Source organism: Mobula birostris, chromosome 15 (assembly GCF_030028105.1).
Source record: "Mobula birostris isolate sMobBir1 chromosome 15, sMobBir1.hap1, whole genome shotgun sequence".
In the NCBI taxonomy this organism is placed as follows: Eukaryota; Metazoa; Chordata; class Chondrichthyes; order Myliobatiformes; family Myliobatidae; genus Mobula; species Mobula birostris.
Window position 1 is genome coordinate 29615024 of NC_092384.1, and position 22151 is coordinate 29637174.

At 40.9% G+C, this 22151-nt stretch overlaps 1 protein-coding gene across 8 annotated transcripts in view; it reads right to left on the reverse strand.

The window, feature by feature from the left end:
* Window positions 1-3882: 3882 nt before the first annotated feature.
* dus2 (dihydrouridine synthase 2) overlaps window positions 3883-22151 on the reverse strand; it is a 148530-nt gene continuing 130261 nt past the window's right edge. For 4 of the 8 annotated variants that reach the window (XM_072279529.1, XM_072279530.1, XM_072279536.1 and 1 more), the window contains exons 15-17: window positions 21796-21883; window positions 20764-20837; window positions 3883-5054 (exon numbers count right to left, since the gene is read on the reverse strand). In XM_072279529.1, the coding sequence (XP_072135630.1) occupies window positions 4853-5054; window positions 20764-20837; window positions 21796-21883 (364 nt within the window). In that variant the 3' untranslated portion in view covers window positions 3883-4852. The remainder of the gene's footprint in view (window positions 5055-20763; window positions 20838-21795; window positions 21884-22151) is intronic. The other 4 variants (XM_072279531.1, XM_072279533.1, XM_072279534.1 and 1 more) reach the window with 1 other exon arrangement.

A 22151-nucleotide genomic window follows, 5' to 3' on the forward strand; every position in this document is an offset into this window, starting at 1 on the left:
TGCCATCAGGTTGGAGGTTGCCCAAATGGAATATAAGATGTTGTTCCTCTAACTTAAGTGTGGCCTTATCCCTATGGTGGAGGAGACAATGTGTCATTTGTATCAACATGTACAACTCCTAGCAGTCCACCTTCACTCTTGAGAATTTTCTGCAACTACTTAGATCCATCCTTGACCCTGGCACTTGAGTGGCAACACACATCTTAGCATTTCTTCTGCGGTCACAGAATCTCCTGATGTCCATCTTAAAGGATGACAAATTCACCTTCTCCAGTCCAGATGGACAAATGTTCATCTGTGGGATTCTATTGAAAAACCTCTTCAATACCTATTCAAAATTGTCACATCTTTCTTAACATGTATTGAATCAAACTAATGTTTTAGGGTGATGTATGTTCTTCCTGCAGTTTGTACAATTTAATTTCTAAAGGCAAAGATATATTCTATTAAATGAACTGTTTTAACATGGCCCACCATCTTCAAAAAGTTTGTATCCACACTCCCTTTCAAACCATGGGATTAAAATTTTATTTACAAGATAATGTCAGATAAATGTTCCAATTTTACTGGCATTTTGGAAGGTACTTGGAACTAATGGATAAAGTAAAATTATGAAGTGGCTGTTATAAGACCATTAGAAAGTAACTTCTTAGGTTTAAGAGGGCCAACAAAAACAAAATCTGAGAATCCAAGTAGCCAGGCGACCTTAAAGATCTATTAAAAGGGTGCAGAGGTGAAAGTGCACCCTAAATAAAAAGTTGAACCACTTTTCAACATTTAATGAAGCCAGCACATTCTTCCTTGTTTTGCTAAACATTCACTTCTAAGATCCAAGTAGATTTTGTAATATACAAAAATAAATGTAATACTGACAACCACAAAATGAATGTCTAAAGTTTTAGATTATAAACATATCATCTTTTATCAAGATTAGCTTTTGTAAACAGGTAGTAATATCTCATGCAACATTTAAGAAATATGAAAACCGTAAGATCTGTGTAGTATAAACTTTAAAATAGTGCATTCATTTTAACAGAATGCACTGCACAGCCCAGATCTGAGAGATTCACGAAAAAGCACTACTGGACACACGATGGAAGGCGAAATTGTGAGGGCCATGATGTGATGCTGCAGGTAAACCTAGAACCTTGTTTGGTTTGGACGACTTTGAGGTGAATTTTCACGATGCATATTACACATGCACAACATCTCTTTACCCAATTAATCTGATCGTTTAAGTTTGTTCCTATCTCCATCACTGTATATACCCCTTTCTGCCTGAGAGCAACTCCCAAGAGCAGGCTAAGTCTTTTGCTCCAATCAGCTCACCAGATCCTGGCTGTGTATACAGCCTCAGACTGCTTTCCGTGTCTTCTTGTCCTCTATACCTATATCCTTGTTGAGAGGTTGCCAGCGATCGACAGGTGTTCTTTATGGGTTAGGCTCACTATTGATGCACTATATTGGTGTTAATGATTGGAGCCTGCAAGTGGACGTCATCATGTTCTTTGAGGATTTTCGCAGGCTCCTTAGAAGCCTTTACAGCCTGTGCAAAGTGTGACTCTCACCCCTAGTCTGCTGCAGTACAAGACTATGGATTGCCCCTAATATTGGTATGAAAACATTGAGGTTAAGAGACTGAGTTCACAACAGAAAATTCTCAAAACTGACAAATTCCTGATGGAAACGGCATTAACATGGTTCAGACCAAGAAACAAGCAATGGGGCTTCACTCAATTAACAACGATTTAAATTCTAAACTTTGTCGGCTTTGATTTGATTCATATAAATATTACATTGGTCATTCAAGTTAGCTTGCAGGTTGAATTGAATTGACTTTATTACTTACATCCTTCATATACATGAGGAGTAAAAATCTTTATGTTTTGTCTCTGTCTAAATGTGCAATTTATAGTAATTTATAATAAATAGTATGTACAACAGGATAGTCAATATAACATAGAAATACAGTTGTCAGCATGAGTTAAGCAGTCTGTTGGTCCTGGCTTTTATACTGCGGTACTGTTTCCCAGATGGTAGCAGCTGGAACAGTTTGTGGTTGGAGTGACTCGGTACCCCAATGATCCTTCGGGCCCTTTTTACACACCTGTCTTTGTAAATGTTCTGAATAGTGGGAAGTTCACATCTACAGATGCTCTGGGCTGTCAGCACCACTTTCTGCAGAGTCCTGCGATTGAAGGAAGTACAGTTCCCATACCAGGCAGTGATGCAGCCAGTCAGGATGCTCTCAATTGTGCCCTGTAGAAAGTTCGTAGGATTTAGGAGCCTACACCAAACTTCTTCAACCGTCTGAGGTGAAAGAGGCGCTGTTGTGCCTTTTTCACCACACAGCCGGTATGTACAGACCATGTGAAATCCTCAGTGATATTTTTGTCAAGGAACTTAAAGCTGTTCACCCTCTCAGCCCCAGATCCATTGATGTCAATAGGGGTTAGCCTGTCTCCATTCCTCCTGTAGTCCACAACCAGCTCCTCTGTTTTTGTGGCATTGAAGGAGAGGTTGTTTTCTTGACACCACTTATTTGAGATTACTCAGAGAGTGGTAGCTGTGTGGAACGAGCTTCCAGCAGGAGTGGTTGAGGCAGGTTCGATGTTGTCGTTTAAAGTTAAGTTGGACAGCTATATGGACAGGAAAGGAATGGAGGGTTATGGGCTGACTGCAGGTCAGTAGGACTAGGTGAGAGTAAGAGTTTGGCACAGACTAGAAGGGCCGAGATGGCCTGTTTCTGTGCTGTAATTGTTATATTAGGCCAATCAGTGTAGTATCATCAGCAAACTTAATTAGTAGATTGGAGCTGTGGGTGGCAACACAGTCATGGGCATACAGGGAGTAAAGGAGGAGGCTTAGTCCACAGTCCTGAGTTAACGGTCAGAGGGGCAGACTCTTACCACCTGCTGGTGATCTGACAGGAAGTCACAAGGCAGGGTGAAGACTGAGGTCTCTGAGCTTCTTGTCGAGCCTGGAAGGAATTATGATGTTGAATGTTGAACTGTAGTCCAAGAACAGCATTCTCACGTAAGCATCCTTCCTCTCCAGAAGTATAAGAATGGAGGTTCAGGGTCATGAGATGAGTTTGCAACTTAGCACTGGAGTTGGGAGAGGTTGAGGTAATGACTGGCAGTAACTTTGTGGGGTTTGGAAGATTGGCACAGCATTTCTTTGATACCTCTGCATCTAAAATGAGCTTGTAGTACAGATTTCTTCTGTCACTCAAATGTATGGAAAAATGATAATATTTGTCAATGTACTGGACTGCTGAACCTGAAGTGAAGCTGTGTTCATCCCAATTCTGCTGAGTTCAGCTGTTAGAATTGACCCTTCCATGTGAACACAAACTCGAAGCACTCACAAACCAGCCGGTTTAAAGATACGATGCTCTCAGCATACTTTAAATATGAAAAGCCGCTGATCTTTTTTTCCCAACTCAAAATAGATGAATGCAAATTCAAAATTCTTGAGATGATGGTGGGGAGCTCCAGTTCACAGGTTTTGCAGTTGGAGACCTATTCTTACAGTATCACTGAGCGACAGTTCCTTTAGGTGTAGATAATAAGCTCATGGATTCCAGAAGAAAAAAAAATCAACTGAGCTGGAGGGAGTGATGTGGTGAATTATGAAAACTCTCAAAGTACTACCTCTTATACCAAATGCCCTGTTAAGTTCTAAACTTAAAACTTAGAAGCTGACCTCTAGTTTGAGCATTGTCTCACAGACAGCACTGGAGTCCCACTGGAAAAAAAAACACGACAAAAAGCACTTCCAGTTCATTCACGGACACCAACTGCTGAAATTCCAACAGGGCATCGCACACTTGCTATGAATTGAACAAATGCACTTTGTTCAATTTATAGCAAGTACCTAAATAATAAATTAACAACTGGATGAAGTAGCTCTCACTGCAGATGGGAGTCTGAATTAAATATGGCAAATCCATGCCATGAGATTAATGGAATTATTTGAAATGCACAGTGGCTTTATAGACATGTGTATACTAGGGGTTACAAGAGAGAAGGAAGGGAGAGCATATGTGTATCAGAGGGAGAAAAAAAGAATAAAAATATATTAAAAAAATAAACAAAGTGAAGAAAAGGTAGAATTAGAAATGAAAAATGTCAATGAGATGGAAAAGCCAAATAAAATATACCTGGGATTTGACACACTGGGATAATGCTAGAACAGAAATATGCAAAGCACTCTCAGGAAAAGGTTCGCTTCTATACTTTTTTGGTAGACTCACTTTTTATTTATACAGAAATTTAGCGAAGAGGTTACTGAAATAGATATAAAGAAAATATACTTTAGAGAGCAGATAGAGTGATTTACATAAGAAGTGTTATTGATAATTCAGCTAATGGTAAAATTAAATGTTAAATAAATATTTCCAGGTCATAAGTGAAGCCATTGAATGACTGGTCCAGGCAGAACTAATGCCAATTAAACTGTGCACCCTGGCAGGGTTAGTGGTTTGGAAACACTATGCAGGTATTTGTGTAAGGCATAATCAAGTAGGAAAGAAAACAAACACTTTAGCCCTTGCAAAAAGCTCCTCTAACACACCAGAGTCCCTGTTGCTTTCGAGGCATGTGGCCACCATATTAAAATAACATTTCAGCAACTGTGGAGTTCATGGAGAATGATCACAAGAAAAATCAAGGCAGGAACACTGGCTGGTTAAACATGTATATATTTATATAATATGTACCCTTTAATGTATATAAATATAAATATATATGTACAACTTAAAAGTTATTTTATTAATGCATAAAACAACTTTTTAATTGCCATTCCACTTCAGAGAATTCCATCTTATGCAGTACAGCTGGAATGTCCGTTATAGCAAAGGGCTGCTTCTTTTATTGGTGTCAAGGGAGGAAGTGTCAGTCATTTCTGTGCAATTGGCAACTTCTACTTCATCTCTTTTTCGTTTGTTTTTGAGAGGGTTTTCCCCCTCACACAGTTTTCCTTCTGAGATCCCAAGAGATCGTAGGCACACAATAGCTGCTGATTGCTCCACTACCTTCTTTGTTTTATCCCTGAGAAACAAAAGAAGAGAAAGAACGAGGTTAATTGCAAGTTAAGAAATAGGAGCTTGAGTAGGTCACTCAGCACCTGAAAGTTTGTTCTGCCATCAGATAAGATTGTAGCTAATCTGAAAAAAGCAAATCCATTAACAGATCTCACTGCAGACAAGTTAGGGAGATGGCTACCAGACATATTCCCTTAATTAACTCATGCTAGTGGCATCAAGGATAATTTTTATTTTGCATGGTGTTGCATGTTTGACAGGGAATACATCAATCTTTGAACACACATGGACTCAAGAACGGCATAAATATTATCCATAAGCTATCTGTTGGTCCATACTCCCCAGAAACACGTATGCAAGGAAGTCAGACACAGGTGAAATCAAAATGAGTGACTCTTCCGGGTGAAGGATTTCTGGTCTGAAATGTTGACTGTGTCTCTTTACATAGATACAGCCTGACTTGCTGAACATGTCCAGCATTTTGTTTTTATTTTAAGTTTAAAGTCAAATTCAGAAGATCCCACAATGGTGAAGAGATATTTTGTGGAGGTTCTGATACGGAAATCAATAGAGAAAGATAAAATGACAGCATTTCTTTTAAACATCATATAATTGGTCTGAAATCGATTCCAACTCAACTAAAAGCAGCTCATTTCTGAATATTTGACCATTTTTCTTAATAAAGTCCCTAATGACTGACAAAGTCAACATTTACACGAAGGAAATTTAAATTCCAACATCAAGGAGCACAAATCTGTCTTTGTCACTGATGCTAAACTCTGTTTGAGAGCTTTGGCTGTTGTTTGTATTTGGCTCACAACAGCTGGTTTCCATAAAGTTAATGCAACTGAATGCAGGGAAGTTGGTATAACTGCAGACCTGCACATATATATCTGTTTTGCACTGGTGACTAATCCTAGGAAAAACTTGCATTGAAATGATGATCTTAACCTATTGTTAAATTAAATGCCATGGAATAAAAATATACCATAAGAAGGAAGTTTCCACACAGGCTATGTTTGATTGCTTATCACTTGATCAGCTGAACCCAATAAAAACCAACATAATCCCCTCATTAAAGTATGAAGAATAAATTAATTTATTGAGGGGCTATATTTACATAGAACTAAAGGGATCAGAAGTCATTAATAATCGAATAGTAATAAACAGTGACCTTGCAAAGCTTTCAAAATTAACCACACCTCTTAATAATCTATGGCAGAACCTGGATGAACAGGAGGACAGCATTTACGTTTGAGTTTTTTAAAATAATTATTTTCTGAAATTGAATGATAAATATTCACACTTTCCCCTTGTAGCAGACAATAAAGGCAGAGGAAGTAAGCCAGAGTAAGTGAAAACCTAGTTGTCTGTTGAAAGTGAATTTGTACCAAAGCCAGGAATAGAAACATAAGAAAACCTACAGCACAATAAAGGTCCTTTGGACCACAAAGCTGTGCCGAACATGTCCCTACCTTAGAAATTACTAGTGTTACCCATAGCCCTCTATTTTTCTAAGCTCCATGTACCTATCCAAAAGTCTCTTAAAAGACCCTATTGTATTCGCCTCCACCACCATTGCCAGCAGCCCATTCCACGCACTCACCACTCTCTGCGTAAAAAAACTTAACCCCCGACATTTCCTCTGTACCTACTCCCCAGCACCTTAAACTTGTGTCCTCTTGTGGCAATCATTTCAGCCCTGGGAAAAAGCCTCTTGACTATCCATACGATCAAAGCCTTATACACCTCTATCAGGTCACCTCTCATCCTCCGTCGCTCCAAGGAGAAAAGGTCGTGTTCACTCAACCTATTCTCATAAGGCATGCTCCCCAACCCAGGCAACATCCTTGTAAATCTCCTCTGCACCCTTTCTATGGCTTCCACATCCTTCCTGGAGTGAGGCAACCAGAACTTAGCACAGTACTCCAAGTGGGGTCTGATCAGGGTCCTATATAGCTGCAACATTACCTCTTGGCTCCTAAATTCAATTCCACGATTGATGAAGGCCAATGCACAGTATGCCTTCTTAACCACAGAGTCAACCTGCTTTGAGCATCCTATGGACTCAGACCCCAAGATCCCTCTGATCCTCCACACTGCCAAGAGTCTTACCATTAATACTATATTCTGCCATGATATTTGATCTACCAAAATGAACCACTTTACACTTACCTGGGTTGAACTCCATCTACCACTTCTCAGCCCAGTTTTGCATCCTTTCAATGTCCCCATGTAACCTCTGACAGCCCTCCACACTACCCACAACACCTCCAACCTTTGTGTCATCAGCAAACTTACTAACCCATCCCTCCACTTCCTCATCCAGGTCATTTATAAAAATCACGAAGAGTAAGGGTCCCAGGACAGATCCCTGAGGCACACCACTGGTCACCGACCTCCATGCAGAATATGACCCGTCTACATCCAATGTTTGCCTTTTGTGGGCAAGCCAATTCTGGATCCACAAAGCAATGTCCCCTTGGATCCCATGCCTCCTTACTTTCTCAATAAGCCTTGCATGGGGTACCTTATCAAATGCCTTGCTGAAATCCATATACACTACATCTACTGCTCTGCCTTCATCAATGTGTTTAGTCACATCCTCAAAAAATTCAATCACGCTCATAAGGCATGACCTGCCCTTGACAAAGCCATGCTGACGATTCCTAATCATATTATACCTCTCCAAACATTCATAAATCCTGCTTCTCAGAATCTTCTCCATCAATTTACTAACTACTGAAGTAAGACTCACAGGTCTATAATCTCCTGTGCTATCTCTACTCCCTTTCTTGAATAAAGGAACAACATCCACAACCCTCCAATCATCTGGAACCTCTCCTGTCCCCATTGATGATTCAAAGATCATCACCAGAGGCTCAGCTATCTCCTGCCTCGCCTGCCACAGTAGCCTGGGGTACATCTCATCCAGTCCCGGCGACTTATCCAATTTGATGCTTTCCAAACGATCCAGCACATCCTCTTTCTTAATACTGTATCTACATGCTCAAGCTTTTCAGTCTGCTGCAAGATCCTTTTCCATGGTGAATACTGAAGTAAAGTATTCATTACCTCTGCTATTTTCTCCAGTTCCATACACACTCTCTCACTGTCACATTTGATAGGTCCTATTCTTTCGGGTCTTATCCTCTTGCTCTTCACATTCTTGTAGAATGCCCTTGGGGTTTTCCGTAATCCTGCCCACCAAGGCCTTCTCATGGCCTCTTCTGGCTCTCCTAATTTCCTTTCTTAGTTCCTTCCTGTTAGCCTTATAATGATTAATGGGTCAGAAAGAGATTAGAGGGATTTGAATGACAGGTCATTTCCTAGAAAATTAACATTTTAATCTTCTTGAATTTATATTTATTTTGCTTCACCAACTCCATTTCAGTTTTATTCCTTAAATTTTACGTAACTTTGACTGGAGAGATTCTTAGCCAACTAATTATTGCTACTATGTACTTAATTGCTGGGATGTGTCCACGTCACCACCCAGCAGAGGGCACAAAGGTTATGATCAATTAGTTAGGAGTATGCTATAAACCTGTGCTATACTTCTCTTGTTGTTCATGATTGGTGACTGTTGAACTGTGAAACAAAATTACAGAATTACAGATACCTCTTAACAACGCTAAAACAGATAAGTATAGAAAATTGCAGGAAAATTCAGCAGGTTAGGCAGCATTTGTGCAAAGAGATGCAGTTAATATCACTGGCATATATCATGAGATTTATTGTCTTGCAGCAGTACTATAAATTACAGTAAAATAATATAAAAACAAAATAAACAATAAGTGCAAACAATAGTGAGGTAGTGTATATGGGCTCATTGTCCATTCAGAAATATGATGGCAGAGGGAAAGAAACTATTCCTGAAATGTTGACTGTTTGTTCAGGCCTCAGTACCTCCTCCTTGATGGTAGCAATGAGAAGAGGACATGTCCTGGGTGCAGGAGGTCCTCAACGATGGATGGTGTCGCTATGAAGCATTGCCTTTTGAAGGTGTCCTCAATGCTGAGGACTTTAGTGTCCATAATGAAGGTGGCTGAGTTTACAACTTTCTGCAGCTTTTTTTGATCCTGTGCACTGGCTCCACTGTACATCTGCAGAAATTTGCCTGATATGACCAGTGTTTTCACCACTGTCTATTTTTATTTCTGATTTCTGGCATCTGTATTTCAATCTCAGATCAAGTTCCAGTTTAATTGTCATTCAACTTTAGATGAATACAACCAAATGAAACAATGTTATTCCAGGGCCAAGATACTAACAGTCAGATACAGCACAAGGCACATACAAGAAGGCAATAAAAATAGGCACACACAAAAAAATTTTAAAAAATGCATAATATAGTCCAAGACTCAGTGTCAGGTCCTGTAGATTGATAGTACATGGATGTTGTCAGCAAGAACATGCTCGCAGCAGTCTGCACATGAATGCCATCAAGCTTGTTTTTCAGTCAGCGAACACTGGAAGGCAGCACCGATGCGAGGGTCCACACCCTAGCCCAGCATGGACTCCAGCACACCTGCTGCGCCTCTGCCACAGTCTTCTCCCCGGCTGGCTGCAACAGGCGGCCTTGTGGCACGTGAACCAGTATTCTACATTAACAATGTTCACCAGGGTCTTTGGATCACAAGAAAATCGCCTAACTCAATCACTCATTCCGGTTGTTAAGACTGCACAGTGTCTTCGTGTAGCAGGCGGCAACATGGTCTGCACCAAGTTCATCTCCTTCGCTATCGAGCAACAGCTCGCCAGTGAGGCAGACATGCAGTACTTGATGTTTTTAATAACCAGCAGTGTCTTGTGATTGTAAAAAAAAAAAAGGCACAAAGGATGAACAATTGTACCTTCCGTTGGACCCGATGTGGCTGCTGCGACTAAGCGCACCGCCATCATCTTAGAAAAGATGTGCTGGCATTGGAGACGGTCCAGAAGAGGTTCACAAGGATGATTCCAGGAACGTAAGGGTTATCATATGAGGAACGTTCGATGGCTCTGGGTCTGTACTTGCTGGAATTCAGAAGGATGAGGGGTATCTCATTGAAACCTTTTGAACATTGAAAGGCCTAGACAGAGTAGATGTGTAAGGATGTTTCCCATGGTGGGAGAGTTTAGGACACAAGGGCACAGCGTCAGGACAGGGGGGAGCGCCCTTTCAAAACAGAGATGCAGAGAAATTTCTTTAGCCAAAGGGTGGTGAATTTGTTGTCACGTGCAGCTGTGGAGGACAGGTCGTTGGGTGTATTTAAGGCAGAGATTGATAGGTTCTTGATTGGACATGGCATCAAAGGTTATGGGGAGAAGGCCGGGAACTGGAGTTGAGGAGGAGAAGAAAAAAGGATCAGCCATGATTGAATGGCGGAGCAGACTCAATAGGCCAGATGGCCTAATTCTGTTCCTATGGTCTATATGGGAAGATAATAGATAAGAACCGAGAACCAAGAATACCAAAAATTTTGACAAAACCTACAATTAATCTGCATGCTAGAATCTGTAGGAACACATTTCTCTACCCATATGAAAAATGGCCCAGCTTTATTTAAAAATATTTTCATGCTAATAGCTTTGGGCCGTATCCTTCTGAAAATAATCACATCCAGAATCATGGCAGCTTACAGCACTACAAGAGTTGAGCTGATGTCACACTGTTTCACACTCTTGCTGATATATGACAGAAATGGCAGTCTTTGCTGGGAACTAGAGATAAGATCATTGGCTATGAACTTGGGTTGACTTCTAAAGAGACCTTTGTGCCCAGTGGCCATGGAAGGCCAACAGCAAAGATCTAGGCTGTGAAATCTCAGTTCTATTACATCTGTCAGTTAGGGTAAAGATAGTGATTCCAGAACTTCTTCAAGGAAAAGGGTTTCCCTTCCTCCAACACTGATATTGCCCTCACCTGCCAACTCCTCCATTTCCCAGATATCTGGCCTCACCCCATCTTCCGTCGCCTTAACAGAGATGGAGCTCCTCTTGTCCTTATTTACCACCGCAGGAGCTCCACATCCAGAACATCATTCTTCACAACATCCACTATCTTCACCATAATCCTCCCCTCAAACACACCTTGACCTCCCTCCCACTCTTCACTTTCCAAAAGAATCGCTCTCACTGTGATTCTCTTGTCCATTCATCATTCCCCACTGATCTCCCTCCTGGCACTTATCTCTGCAAGTGGAAGAAATGTCACACCTGCCCATCCACCTCACTCACCGCCATTCCAGGTCCCAAGCAGTTCTTCCAGGTGAGGCAACACTTGGCCTGCAAATCAGTTTGAGCTGTTTACTGTATCTGGTGCTCCAGTTGTGGTCTCTTCTGCATTGGTAAGATCCGATGTAGCTTAGGGGACCACTTTGTTGAGCACCTTTGCTCCACCCACAACAAGCAGGATTTCCTTGTAGCCAACCACTTTAATTCCAATCGCCATTCTGAGATGTCTTTCCATGGTCTCCTTCACTGGCACGATGAGGTCACTTTCAGGTTGGAGGAGCAACACCTCATATTCCGCCTGGGTAGCCTCTAACTTGATGGTATGAGTATCGATTTCTCTAACTTATAGCAACTCTTCTTCCATTCCCCACTCTGGTTCCCCTCTTATCACTTCTCTTCTCCTCATCTGCCTTTCATTTCACACTGGTGCCTGTCTTCATTCCCTTTCTCCCATAGTCAATTCTCCTCTCCTATCAGAGTCCTTCTTCAGCCCTTTGTCTTTTCCAGCTATCAACTCCCTCCTCCACCCATGCACCTCCCTCACCTGGCTTCACTAATCACCTAGCTTTTACACCTTCCCCTTCCGCACCTTTTTATTCTGGATTCCTCCCCCTTCCTTTCCAGTCCTGATGAAGAATCTTGGGCTGAAACATCGACTGTTTATTCCTTTCCATAAATGCAGTCTAATCTGCTGAGTTCCTCCAGAATTTTGTACATGTTAGTCTGGATTTGCAGCATGCATAGGATCTTGTGTTTTTGAAAATCGTACCCATTTTCCAAAAGAAGATATGAAAATATCAAAGGGAACAAGACAATTTTTTTGTTAGTGCTTCAAGGTCTGTCTGCAGGCTGAATATTCCACTGTTTCATTCTGGAGCAATACCATATGCCCACATCCATTTCTTTCAATTCCAGCAGCTTCATCTTATTCTCCAAAAAAAAAAACACCAGATGTGTCTTTCTACTAATCTTCTAACATTTGCTGCTTCCTAAATCCACATCCTCCTCTCAGGCATTTACTAATTTGACTAGTTTGCCAATTCCAGAATTATCTCAACCTACAATACAGGGCCAAACTCTCTTCTCTAATGGCCACAGACGCTCTCTCACTGACTGCAGCTTTAGACATGTTGACCCCACGATCTCTTGCTGTCTAAATTGATGAAGCCTCCAAACTGCCTCTCTTCCCAGTTTGAAAATTTCACTATGTGAGTCAGTTGAGGTTCTGCGTTCAGTACTTCCTCCACCTCCATTCTACACGGGTCCTAGCGGTACAACAGACAATAACTTTTACACTGATGACACTCAGTTCCATTTCTCCATCATGCTTATGGCTCTACGCTGTAAATGTTGTGTATACCATATTGAGGTTTAAACGGGCCACAGTTTTCTCCATTGTCATAAGCAGTACACCCTTGCCATGGATTTTATTTGTCTGTCCAGAAATGATCTCAAACTGTATTAGATCTTGCTATCTCGCTTGAACCTATGTTTTGGTTCCAATTTCATAATGTCAACATTTGAAAATACACTACTGTTATAACAGACAGTAAATCTAACTCACTTATGCCTCTTGTGCTCACTCATTTCAATCCTCTAACACCCAAGTATGAAATCTTCATCTTCGTTTAAACTTTTAGTGTTGATCATCCCTATCCGTAACCTACTCCAAAAGTACAAACCCTGTGCTGTAAATTCCATGCTTCTGTAGACTAGACCCAGTTTTTGTCTCAATTAGTCCATTCTCTTCTGATCACGATCCTTCTCACAAGAAGCTGGCACTCCATCAACAACATGTCAGGACCGCTCCTCAAGACTCTCTGGTTTGTAGCCTGTTTCATCAGCTAGAAGATCATCAGCCCCTCTCTCCGTTATTCCACTTCTGTCATGTCAGTATTTTTGTTATTGCACTGCAATCTTTGCCTTATTCAGCTATTCTGGTGCTATTTGTTGTATTTATTGTTGTACTTATTATTACCAAGTACGGTGTCCCCCGCTTTTCGAACGTTCGCTTTACGAAACCTCACTGTTATGAAAGACCTACATTAGTTCCCTGTTTTTGCTAACAGAAGGTGTTTTCACTGTTACGAAAAAAGGCAGTGCGCCCCGAGCAGCAGCTCCTCCCCCAAATTCGAAATTGCATTCTAGCCGGCATTGCTTAAACACATGCTTGTGAGCAGTCGTTTGCAAGATGAGTTCTAAGGTACCGTATCAGAAAAGCCTGAAACAGCTTGTAAGGATGTTACACTTAGCATAAAACTAGACATAATTAAGCATTTCGATTGTAGTGAATGAAGTACGGACAAAGTGAGTTTGGCTTGTGGAAGTTGACGAAGATTATGTTGAAGAGGTTTTGACATCCCATGACCAAGAACTGATAGATGAAGAGCTGATGCAATTGGAAGAGGAAAGGATAACAATCAAAACCAAATACAGTAGCGAACAGACCGAAAGTGAAGTTGTCCAGGAACTGAACGTGAAGCAAATACATGAGATTTTCGCTGCAATGATAAAGTACGACTTTAATTTTGAAAAGGTATGTCAGTTTAGGGCACATTTGCAGGATGGTTTGAGTGCTTACAAAGAACAGTATGATCTAAAAATGCGTGAGGCTAAGCAGTCAAGAAAGCCTTCCACATCAGCCACAGCCACAGACGATGAACCTCGACCTTCGACATCAAGGCAGGCAGTCATAGGAGAAGATGACCTGCCTGCCCTGATGGAAATAGACGACACCCCAGTGTCCCACCACCCCAACCCCCGGGCCGCGGACAGATACCGATTTGCGGAGAATGCAGCGGTAGCCGGGACGCACCCAGCACATCTTTAAGAAAAACGGCCAAAATAAACAAGCTAATTAATTAGGTGCTGCATGGCACATAACTGTCGGCCCAGATCAGAGGCGATTACCGATTGCGTTGCCTCTGATCTGGGCCGACATTTAAGTGCCGGGCAGCACTGAATTAATTAGCTTGTTTATTTTGGCTTTTTAAAAAAAAATGTGCTGAGTGCGTTCCAGCTACTGCTGTACCGCTGCATGCTTCGCAGATCGGTATCGGGTCGCTGCCCGGAGGGTGGGGGCAACTGCACCACCCCAACCTAACACACCATCATCAGTGTGCTCAATGTCTTCCTGATTCCCGTAAGTAATACTACACTGTACATACATTATTTCTACTTTATATAGGCTGTGTATTTTTATGTGTTATTTGGTATGATTTGGCAGCTTCATAGCTTAAAGGTTACTGGAGAGCACCTGCGCCGTGCTTTTGCCGATGGCGCTTGTGTGAGACTTTCGCTACGGAGAACAGTGCGGCAATGATTGTGGAAAAGTATTTCTACTTTATATAGGTTGTGTATTCATCATATCATTCCTGCTTTTACTATATGTTACTGTCATTTTAGGTTTTGTGTGTTATTTGGCATGATTTGGTAGGTTATTTTTGGGTCTGCGAACGCTCACAAATTTTTCCCATATAAATTAATGGTAATTGCTTCTTCACTTTACGACATTCCGGCTTACGAACCGTTTCATAGGAACGCTCTACCTTCGGATGGCGGGGGAAACCTGTGTAATTACTCTGTGAATCTCATGCAAACAGCGAAGTTGTTTGCACCCAGGTATCTATGACAGTAACAAACTAATCTCAGTTAACTAATTAATCTAAAACCAACATTTGTTTACCACTTCTGTTTAATGCTCTTCTTTTTGTAAAACAGACTGGGTGATTTACTTGATGCAATTTTTTATAAAATGGGAAGTGTTGTCTGTTTGATTAGGAGGCCCCCAAATCTGCAAACTGCAGAAAAATAATACTTCAGCTAATAGTTGATGCACATTTATCATTAGTTTTGTATTTCACACCCCATTAGTAAAACCATTTGTGTGCAACAGCACTCTTTTCATTTGTGTTGATGGAATCAGTTTCATGACATTTAATCAGTTAATGAAAATATGCCCTCACGAGTAAGCAGTGACGTCTTTAATTGTACATTTCAGGACAGCTTGTTCCTTAGCTATTAAACTCCTAAATGCCTCTGAGAATCCTTGGCATGTCTTCCCCTTCTCAGATGTGGGAGATGATGAGAATTTGTGAGTGAAGTTGCTTTTAATCATGTTTTGGAACGTCTGGTAGAGTTTGCTCTAATGAATACCAGTCTGCTCCTATAAAGGACTTATTATCCTTAGAAAGAGTGAATATAGGATCGGAGGATGTAGAATCTTTGTGGGTTGAGCTAAGAAATTGCAAGACCCTGACGTGAGTTATATACAGGCCTCCAAAGAGTAGCCAGGATATGGGATATCAATTTCAAGAGGAAATAGAAAAGGCATGTGACTTTGCCCTTATTACAATAGACATCGGGGATTTCAATATGCAGGTAGATTGGGAAAATCAAGATTGGTGCTGAATCCTAAGAGAGAGAATTTGTAGAATGCCTACAAGATGGCTTTTTAGAACAGCTTGTGGGGAAAAGCAATCCTGGATTGCATGCTGTGCAATGAACTAGATTTGATAGGGAGCTTAAAGTAAAGAAACCCTTGGAAGGCAGTGATTATAATATGATAGAATTCACCTGCAGTTCAAATATTTCCGTATTATAGTGATGTACAGGGAATTCAAAGTTCAAAGTAAATTTATTATCAAGCTACATACATGTCACCATATACAATGCCAAGATTCATTTTCTTGCAGGCATACTCAATAAATCAATGAAAGAATCAATGAAATATTGCACCAACTTGGGTGTTCAACCAGTGTGCAAAAGACACACACTGTGCAAATACAAAAATAAATAATAATACATAAGCAATAAATATTGAGAAACTGAGATGAAAAGTTCCAGAAAGTGAGTCCATAGGTTGTGGGAACATTCCAAAGATGGGGTTAAAGAGGTTCAGTGAAGTTAACCCCTTTGATTCAAGAGCTTAATGGTTGAGGGGTAATAACTGTTCCTGAAGCTGGTGATGTGAGACCTGAGGCCCCTGTACCTTCTTCCTGATGACAGCAGCAAGAAGAGAATATATCCTGGGTGGTGTGAGGTCCCTGACAATGAAAATGGCTTTCATGAGACAACGTTTCATATAGACGTGCTCCATGGTGGGGAGGGCTTTACCTCTGATGGACTGCACCGTATCCATTACTCTTTGTAGGAATTTCTGTTCAGGGCATTGATCTGTCCATACCAGGCTGTGATGCAGCCAATCAATATACTCTCCACTACACATTTGTAGAAGTTTGTCAAAGTTTTAGATAACATGCTGAATCTTCACAAACTCCAAAGGAAGTAGAGGCACTGTCGTGCTTTCTTTGTAATTGCACTTATGGGCTGGGCTCAAGACAGATCCTCCAAAATAATAACACTGAGGAATTTCAAGCTGCTGACCCTCTCCACCTCTGATCCTCTGATGAGGACTGGCTCACGGACCTCTGGTTCCTCCTCCTGAATTCAATAATCAGCTCCTTGATCTTGCTGATCTTAAGTGAGAGGTTGTTGCTATGGCACCACTCAGCCAGATTTTCAGTCTCCCTCTTACATGCTGATTTGTCACCACCTTTGACTCGGCCTACTACAGTGGTGCTGTCCGCAAACTTGAATATGGCATTGGAGCTGTAAGTATTGAAGCCTGCTTGAAGCAGGTGGGTGCCTCTGACTGTTGAAGCGAGTGGGAAAGATATCCGTGAACACTCCAGCCAGTTATCAGCACAGGTCTTCAGTATTTGGCCAGGTACCCTATCTGGGTCAGATGATCTCTGTGGGTTCACCCTCCTGCAGGATGCTCTCATGTCAGCCTCAGAGGCTGAATCCACAGGGTCGGGGCTGTGGGAGTTTGTGAAAGTGCCTCCAATACTTAGACGGTCAAAGTGAGAATAAAAGGCATTGACAGGTAGTGACGGGGTAAAATTGCCATCAGTGCGATGAGTTGGCGTAATATTGGGTGCAAAATCAAAAAGTGTGATGAATACAGGACTGAAGGTGTTATATTTGAATGCACACAGTATAAGGAATAAGGCAGATGATCTTGTAGCGCAGTTAGAAATTGCCAGGTATGACACTGAGGGTATCACTGAATTGCGGCTGAAAGAAGATCACAGTTGGGATCTTAACATCCAAGGCTACACATTATATCGAAAGGACAGGCAGGTAGGCAGAGGAGTGGGGTGGCTCTGTTGATTAAAACTGAAATCAAATCCTTAGAAAGTGGTGACATAGGACTAGAAGAGTAGAGTTAAGAAACTGCAAGGGTAAAAAAAATCCCTGAAGTGAGTTATATACAGGCCTCTAAACAGTAGCTAGGATGTGAGATACAACTTTCAATGGGAGAATGAAAAGGCATGTAAAAAGGGCAATTTACAATAGTCATGGGGGATTTTGATATGCAGGTAGATTGGGAAAATCAGATTGGTGCTGGACCCCAAAAGAGGGAATTTATAGAATGCCTACAAGATGGCTTTTTAGAGCAGCTTATGGTTGAGCCCACTAGGAAAAAGGCAATTCTAGATTGGGTGATGTGTAATGAACCAGATTTGGTGAGGGAGCTTAATGTAAAGGAACCCACAGAAGATGTGATATGATAGAATTCACCCTGCAGTTTGAGGAGAAAATAAGATCAGATATATCAGTATTATAGTGGAATAAAGGGAATTACAGAGGCATGAGAGAGGAGCTGGCCAAAGTTAATTGGAAAGGGATATTAGCAGGGATGACAGCAGAAAAGCAATGGTTGGTTTTCAGAAGGTGCAGGATAGATGTAACCGAAAAATGAAATAGTAGTCTAAAGGGAGGAGGCTGACAAGGGAAGTCAAATACAGCATAAAAACAAAAGAAAGGGAAAAAAAACAATGGGAAGTTAGAGGATTGGGAAGCTTTAAGAAACCAGCAGAGGGCAACTAAAATAATGATAAGAGGAGAAAAGATAAAATATGAAGGTAAGCTAGCCAATAATATAAAAGAGGATACCAAAAGTATTTTCCAGATATATAAAAAGTAAAAGAAAGGCAAGAGTGGATATTGGACCACTCTTGTTGGAGAGGTAGTATTGGGTGAATCAAAGAAATAGGGGACGGATTTAATAAATATTTTGCATCAGTCTTCACTGTGGAAGACACTAGCTATATGCCAGAAACTCAAGAATGTTGTGGGGGAGGGCAGAAGTGAGTGTAGTTGCTATTACTAAGAAGAAGATGTTATGGCAGCTGCAAGCTCTGGAGGTAGATAAGTCACCTGGACCAGATGGACTAGACCCCAGGGTTCAGAAAGAGTGGCTGAAAAGATTGTGGTGGCATTAGTAATGAACATTCAGGAATCACTAAATTCTGGAATGGTTCTGGAGGAATGGAAAAGTGCAAATGCCAATCCACTCTTTAAGAAGGGAGGGAGGGAGAAAAAAGAACATTATAGGCCAGTTAGCCTGACCTTAGTGGTTGAGAAGATGTTGTAGTCCATTCTAAGAAAATATAAGTACTGTCATGCCTCCTTTGTGATGATATTTATGTGCCAGTCCTCTGAAATGTTAACACCAAGGAACTTAAAGCTACTGATCCTCTCCACCTCTGATTTCTTAACTGACTCATGGACCCCCAGCTTTTCCTCCTTTCGTAGTAGATAATCAGCTCCTTGGTTTTACAGGCACTGAGTCAGAAGTTGTTGTTGTGGCACGGCTCAACCAGTGTTTGAATCTCCCTCCAGTATGCCGAATTGTCACTATCTTTTACTTGGCCATCAACACTGGTGTAGTCAGCAAATGTAAATATGGTATTGGAGTTGTACTTAGCCACATGATCATAAGTATGAAACAAGAGGAGCAGAGGGCTCAGCACACAGCCCTTTGTCAGTGCTTAGGTCTGTCAGCGAAGAAATTGTGGATGAAATTTCACAGGGAGGTATTACGGCCAGGTCTTGCAGCTTAGTGATGAGTTAAGGAGATGATAGTGTTGAATGCTGAGCTGTAGTCAATGTAGAGCATCATGATGTATGAATCTTCATTGTCCAGGTATTCCAGAGCTGAGTTAAGAGTCAAAGAAGCAGCATCTGCTGTTGATCTATTGTGAAAGGAGTCAAACTGAAGTAGATCTAAGTCATTCCTTAGGCAGGAGTTAATATTCTTCATGACCAACCTTCAGAAGCACCCTTCAGATGTAAGTGCAACTGAATGATAGTCATTGGGGCAGATTAACATGCTCTTCTTGGGCACTGTTACAATTGAAGCCTGCTTGAAGCAGGTGGATACCTCAGACTGCCGAAGTGAGAGGCTGATTAGGTCAGTAAACACTCCAGCCAGTTGATTAGCACAGGTCTTCCGTACTCATCCAGGTACACTGTCTGGGCCAGACACTTTCTGTGGATTCACCCTCTTGAAGAATGGTCACATATTGGCCTCAGAGACTGAAACCACAGAGTCATCAGGCGCTGTAGTTATCTCCATGTTCTGTCGGTCAAAGCAAACATAAGCAAAACCTTGTTGCCATTATGTTGCTTGGTTTTGCTTTGTAGGAAGTGATGGCATTCAGGCCCTACCACAGATTCAAGCATCTCACTCTGATTCAAGTTGAGGTCAGAATTGTTAAGATTTCACACATTAGATGGCCTTCTGGAGGTCATATTTCGACCTCTTGTATTTTCCTGGATTGCCAGACCTAAACGCCATTGACCTAGCCCTCAGCAGACTGTGAATCTCTTGTTTCATCTAGAGCTTTGTGTTGGGGAAGACTCTGAATGATTTTGAAGGGATACACACATCCATGTGTGTCTTTATAAAGTCTCTGACAACTGTTGAGTATGCACTCAGGTCTCCTGATGAATCCTTGAACGTGGTCCAGTCTGCTGTCTTGAAGCAGTCCCGTAGTAGCTTCCCTGCTCCCTTTCTCTGTTGCCGTGCTCTTTAGCTTCTGTCAATATGCAGGTAGGAGGAGGACAACCAGGTATTCAGATTTCCTGAAATGCAAGTCTTTGGGTCCTATATTAGTGTCAATGGCCACTTTGGAACCAATGGAACCAAAACGGAAGCACATTCTTTTGTTTCTGAGGAACTTCCTCCAGGAGGACATCTCCAAGCTGCCCTCTTTGGTGCTTTTAAAGCAAAACTTTTGTGATCGTTAGTTAACATGAAAGGAAGAATAATTTCCAATTGCTTGCCATTGGGAGGTGCCTTGTAAAATATGTGGCTGAAGAATCAGATCTTACGAAGTATGCAGCTGAAATGGAATCTGTGCATTGTGAATGAAACGTTTCTGGAAAAAAAGCCTAGAACACTAAATAATTCTTACTCACAAGCAAATGACAGCTCTTTCCTGGCTCATCTTTTACATAGCATACTAACTCAAGCTTCTACAAGATTTGTTTTTTTTTATTCATAATCAGATAGTGTAATAAATCAAGATTTGACACATCTCACAAGTGGAGAACTTATTCTTGAATATACTTAGTTTAAGTTTAGTGCAGGAGAGTGAAAATTCAGTAAGACAGAGGATGTCTGATGTAAGACTGATGTCACTTACCAACAGGAGGATCTATACTTTTGGTCTGCCACTGTCACGACTGAATTAAATAATCTATCTGAAGCTCTTTGCACCTATCACAGAGCAAAACATTGTTATATAATCTGCCCTAAATACTTTGAAAGTAGCACAAATTAAAACATCTTGTTTATCAAAAAAATCAAAATGCTGGGTTGCTTGTGTTCAAGTTCCACCATCTATGGTATTTTACTTTTGTTTCCAGTTAGATAGGCAGTGAGGGTGTTGGCACTAGTCACTAAACAAGGAATTTGGGTAAAAATTATCAAAGTGCTGAACACTCTCATGTCATCAAGCACTTCTGTGAAAAGGTTATGGATAATTTTTAAATTCACAGCCATGGAAAAATGACAGGAAAGGTCACTCCCACTAATTTTGAAGAAATATCTTGAGACTGAAATGTTAACTGTACCTTTCTCCATATGTTCTGCCATATTAAGTGTTTGTGGGTTTTTCTTTGTTTATATTTCAGATTTCCAGAATCTGCAGTACTTAGCTTTTAAATCAGTTTAGCTCTGTATTCTACCACTGAACTTTACACATCCGAAGAAATTTTATTTTTGTAAAAGGTATGGGATCTGACTTGGTATCCCAGTAAATATTGTGTAGTCGAGCAACCTACAAGCTATCCCACTGTAAACTATATGGTCTATTTGTGATTTGAGGCATCTTACTTAAAAAAAAACTAATGGTCCAAATTTTGTGCGTGGTTGTGCTGTTTCTCATTGCAAAATACTCCATTTTAGTGTTTTTTTCAGCTTTAGAAAAGACTGCTAACTTTTAAAGGACTCACAACTTTTGTACCCAAGAGAAGTGTGGAACATATATCCACGGAAAAGTGGATGTGAAAAGTTAATCAACCACGAATAAACACAGCTATGTACAATATTCCAGATTTAGAAGAAGGGAATTAGTGTTTAAGAAAGCAGCATTCTTTTATTATATCAACACTAAAAGCATCTCTGTTTGTGTGAGAAAACATATTACAGTGTAAATTAATGGTTTAAAACTTACTGTCTCATACACTGGTTGGGGAAGCTTCTGTTTTCGACACCATTCAAGTAATATCATCTTGGGTGTGATTTGTGGTGGGTACTCTCGTCTGTAGGAAGAACACAAATTCAGCAGATGCTTCAAATGTAAATGAACAATTATTTTAATTTTAACTTATGATAAATTGCTGGGCTGATTTTAAAAAAAGTCCAAATATTTCTATTAACATACTCACTGAACAGGACAATTCATGGACATTAGATTTTGAAAACAGTGTAAAATGGATATCTGCACCAGTTTCTGGATAGTTTGCAATTACCTTTTAATTTTGCATTCTTTGGCAAACTATTATAGCTACAATTCCCGTTACACTGGCT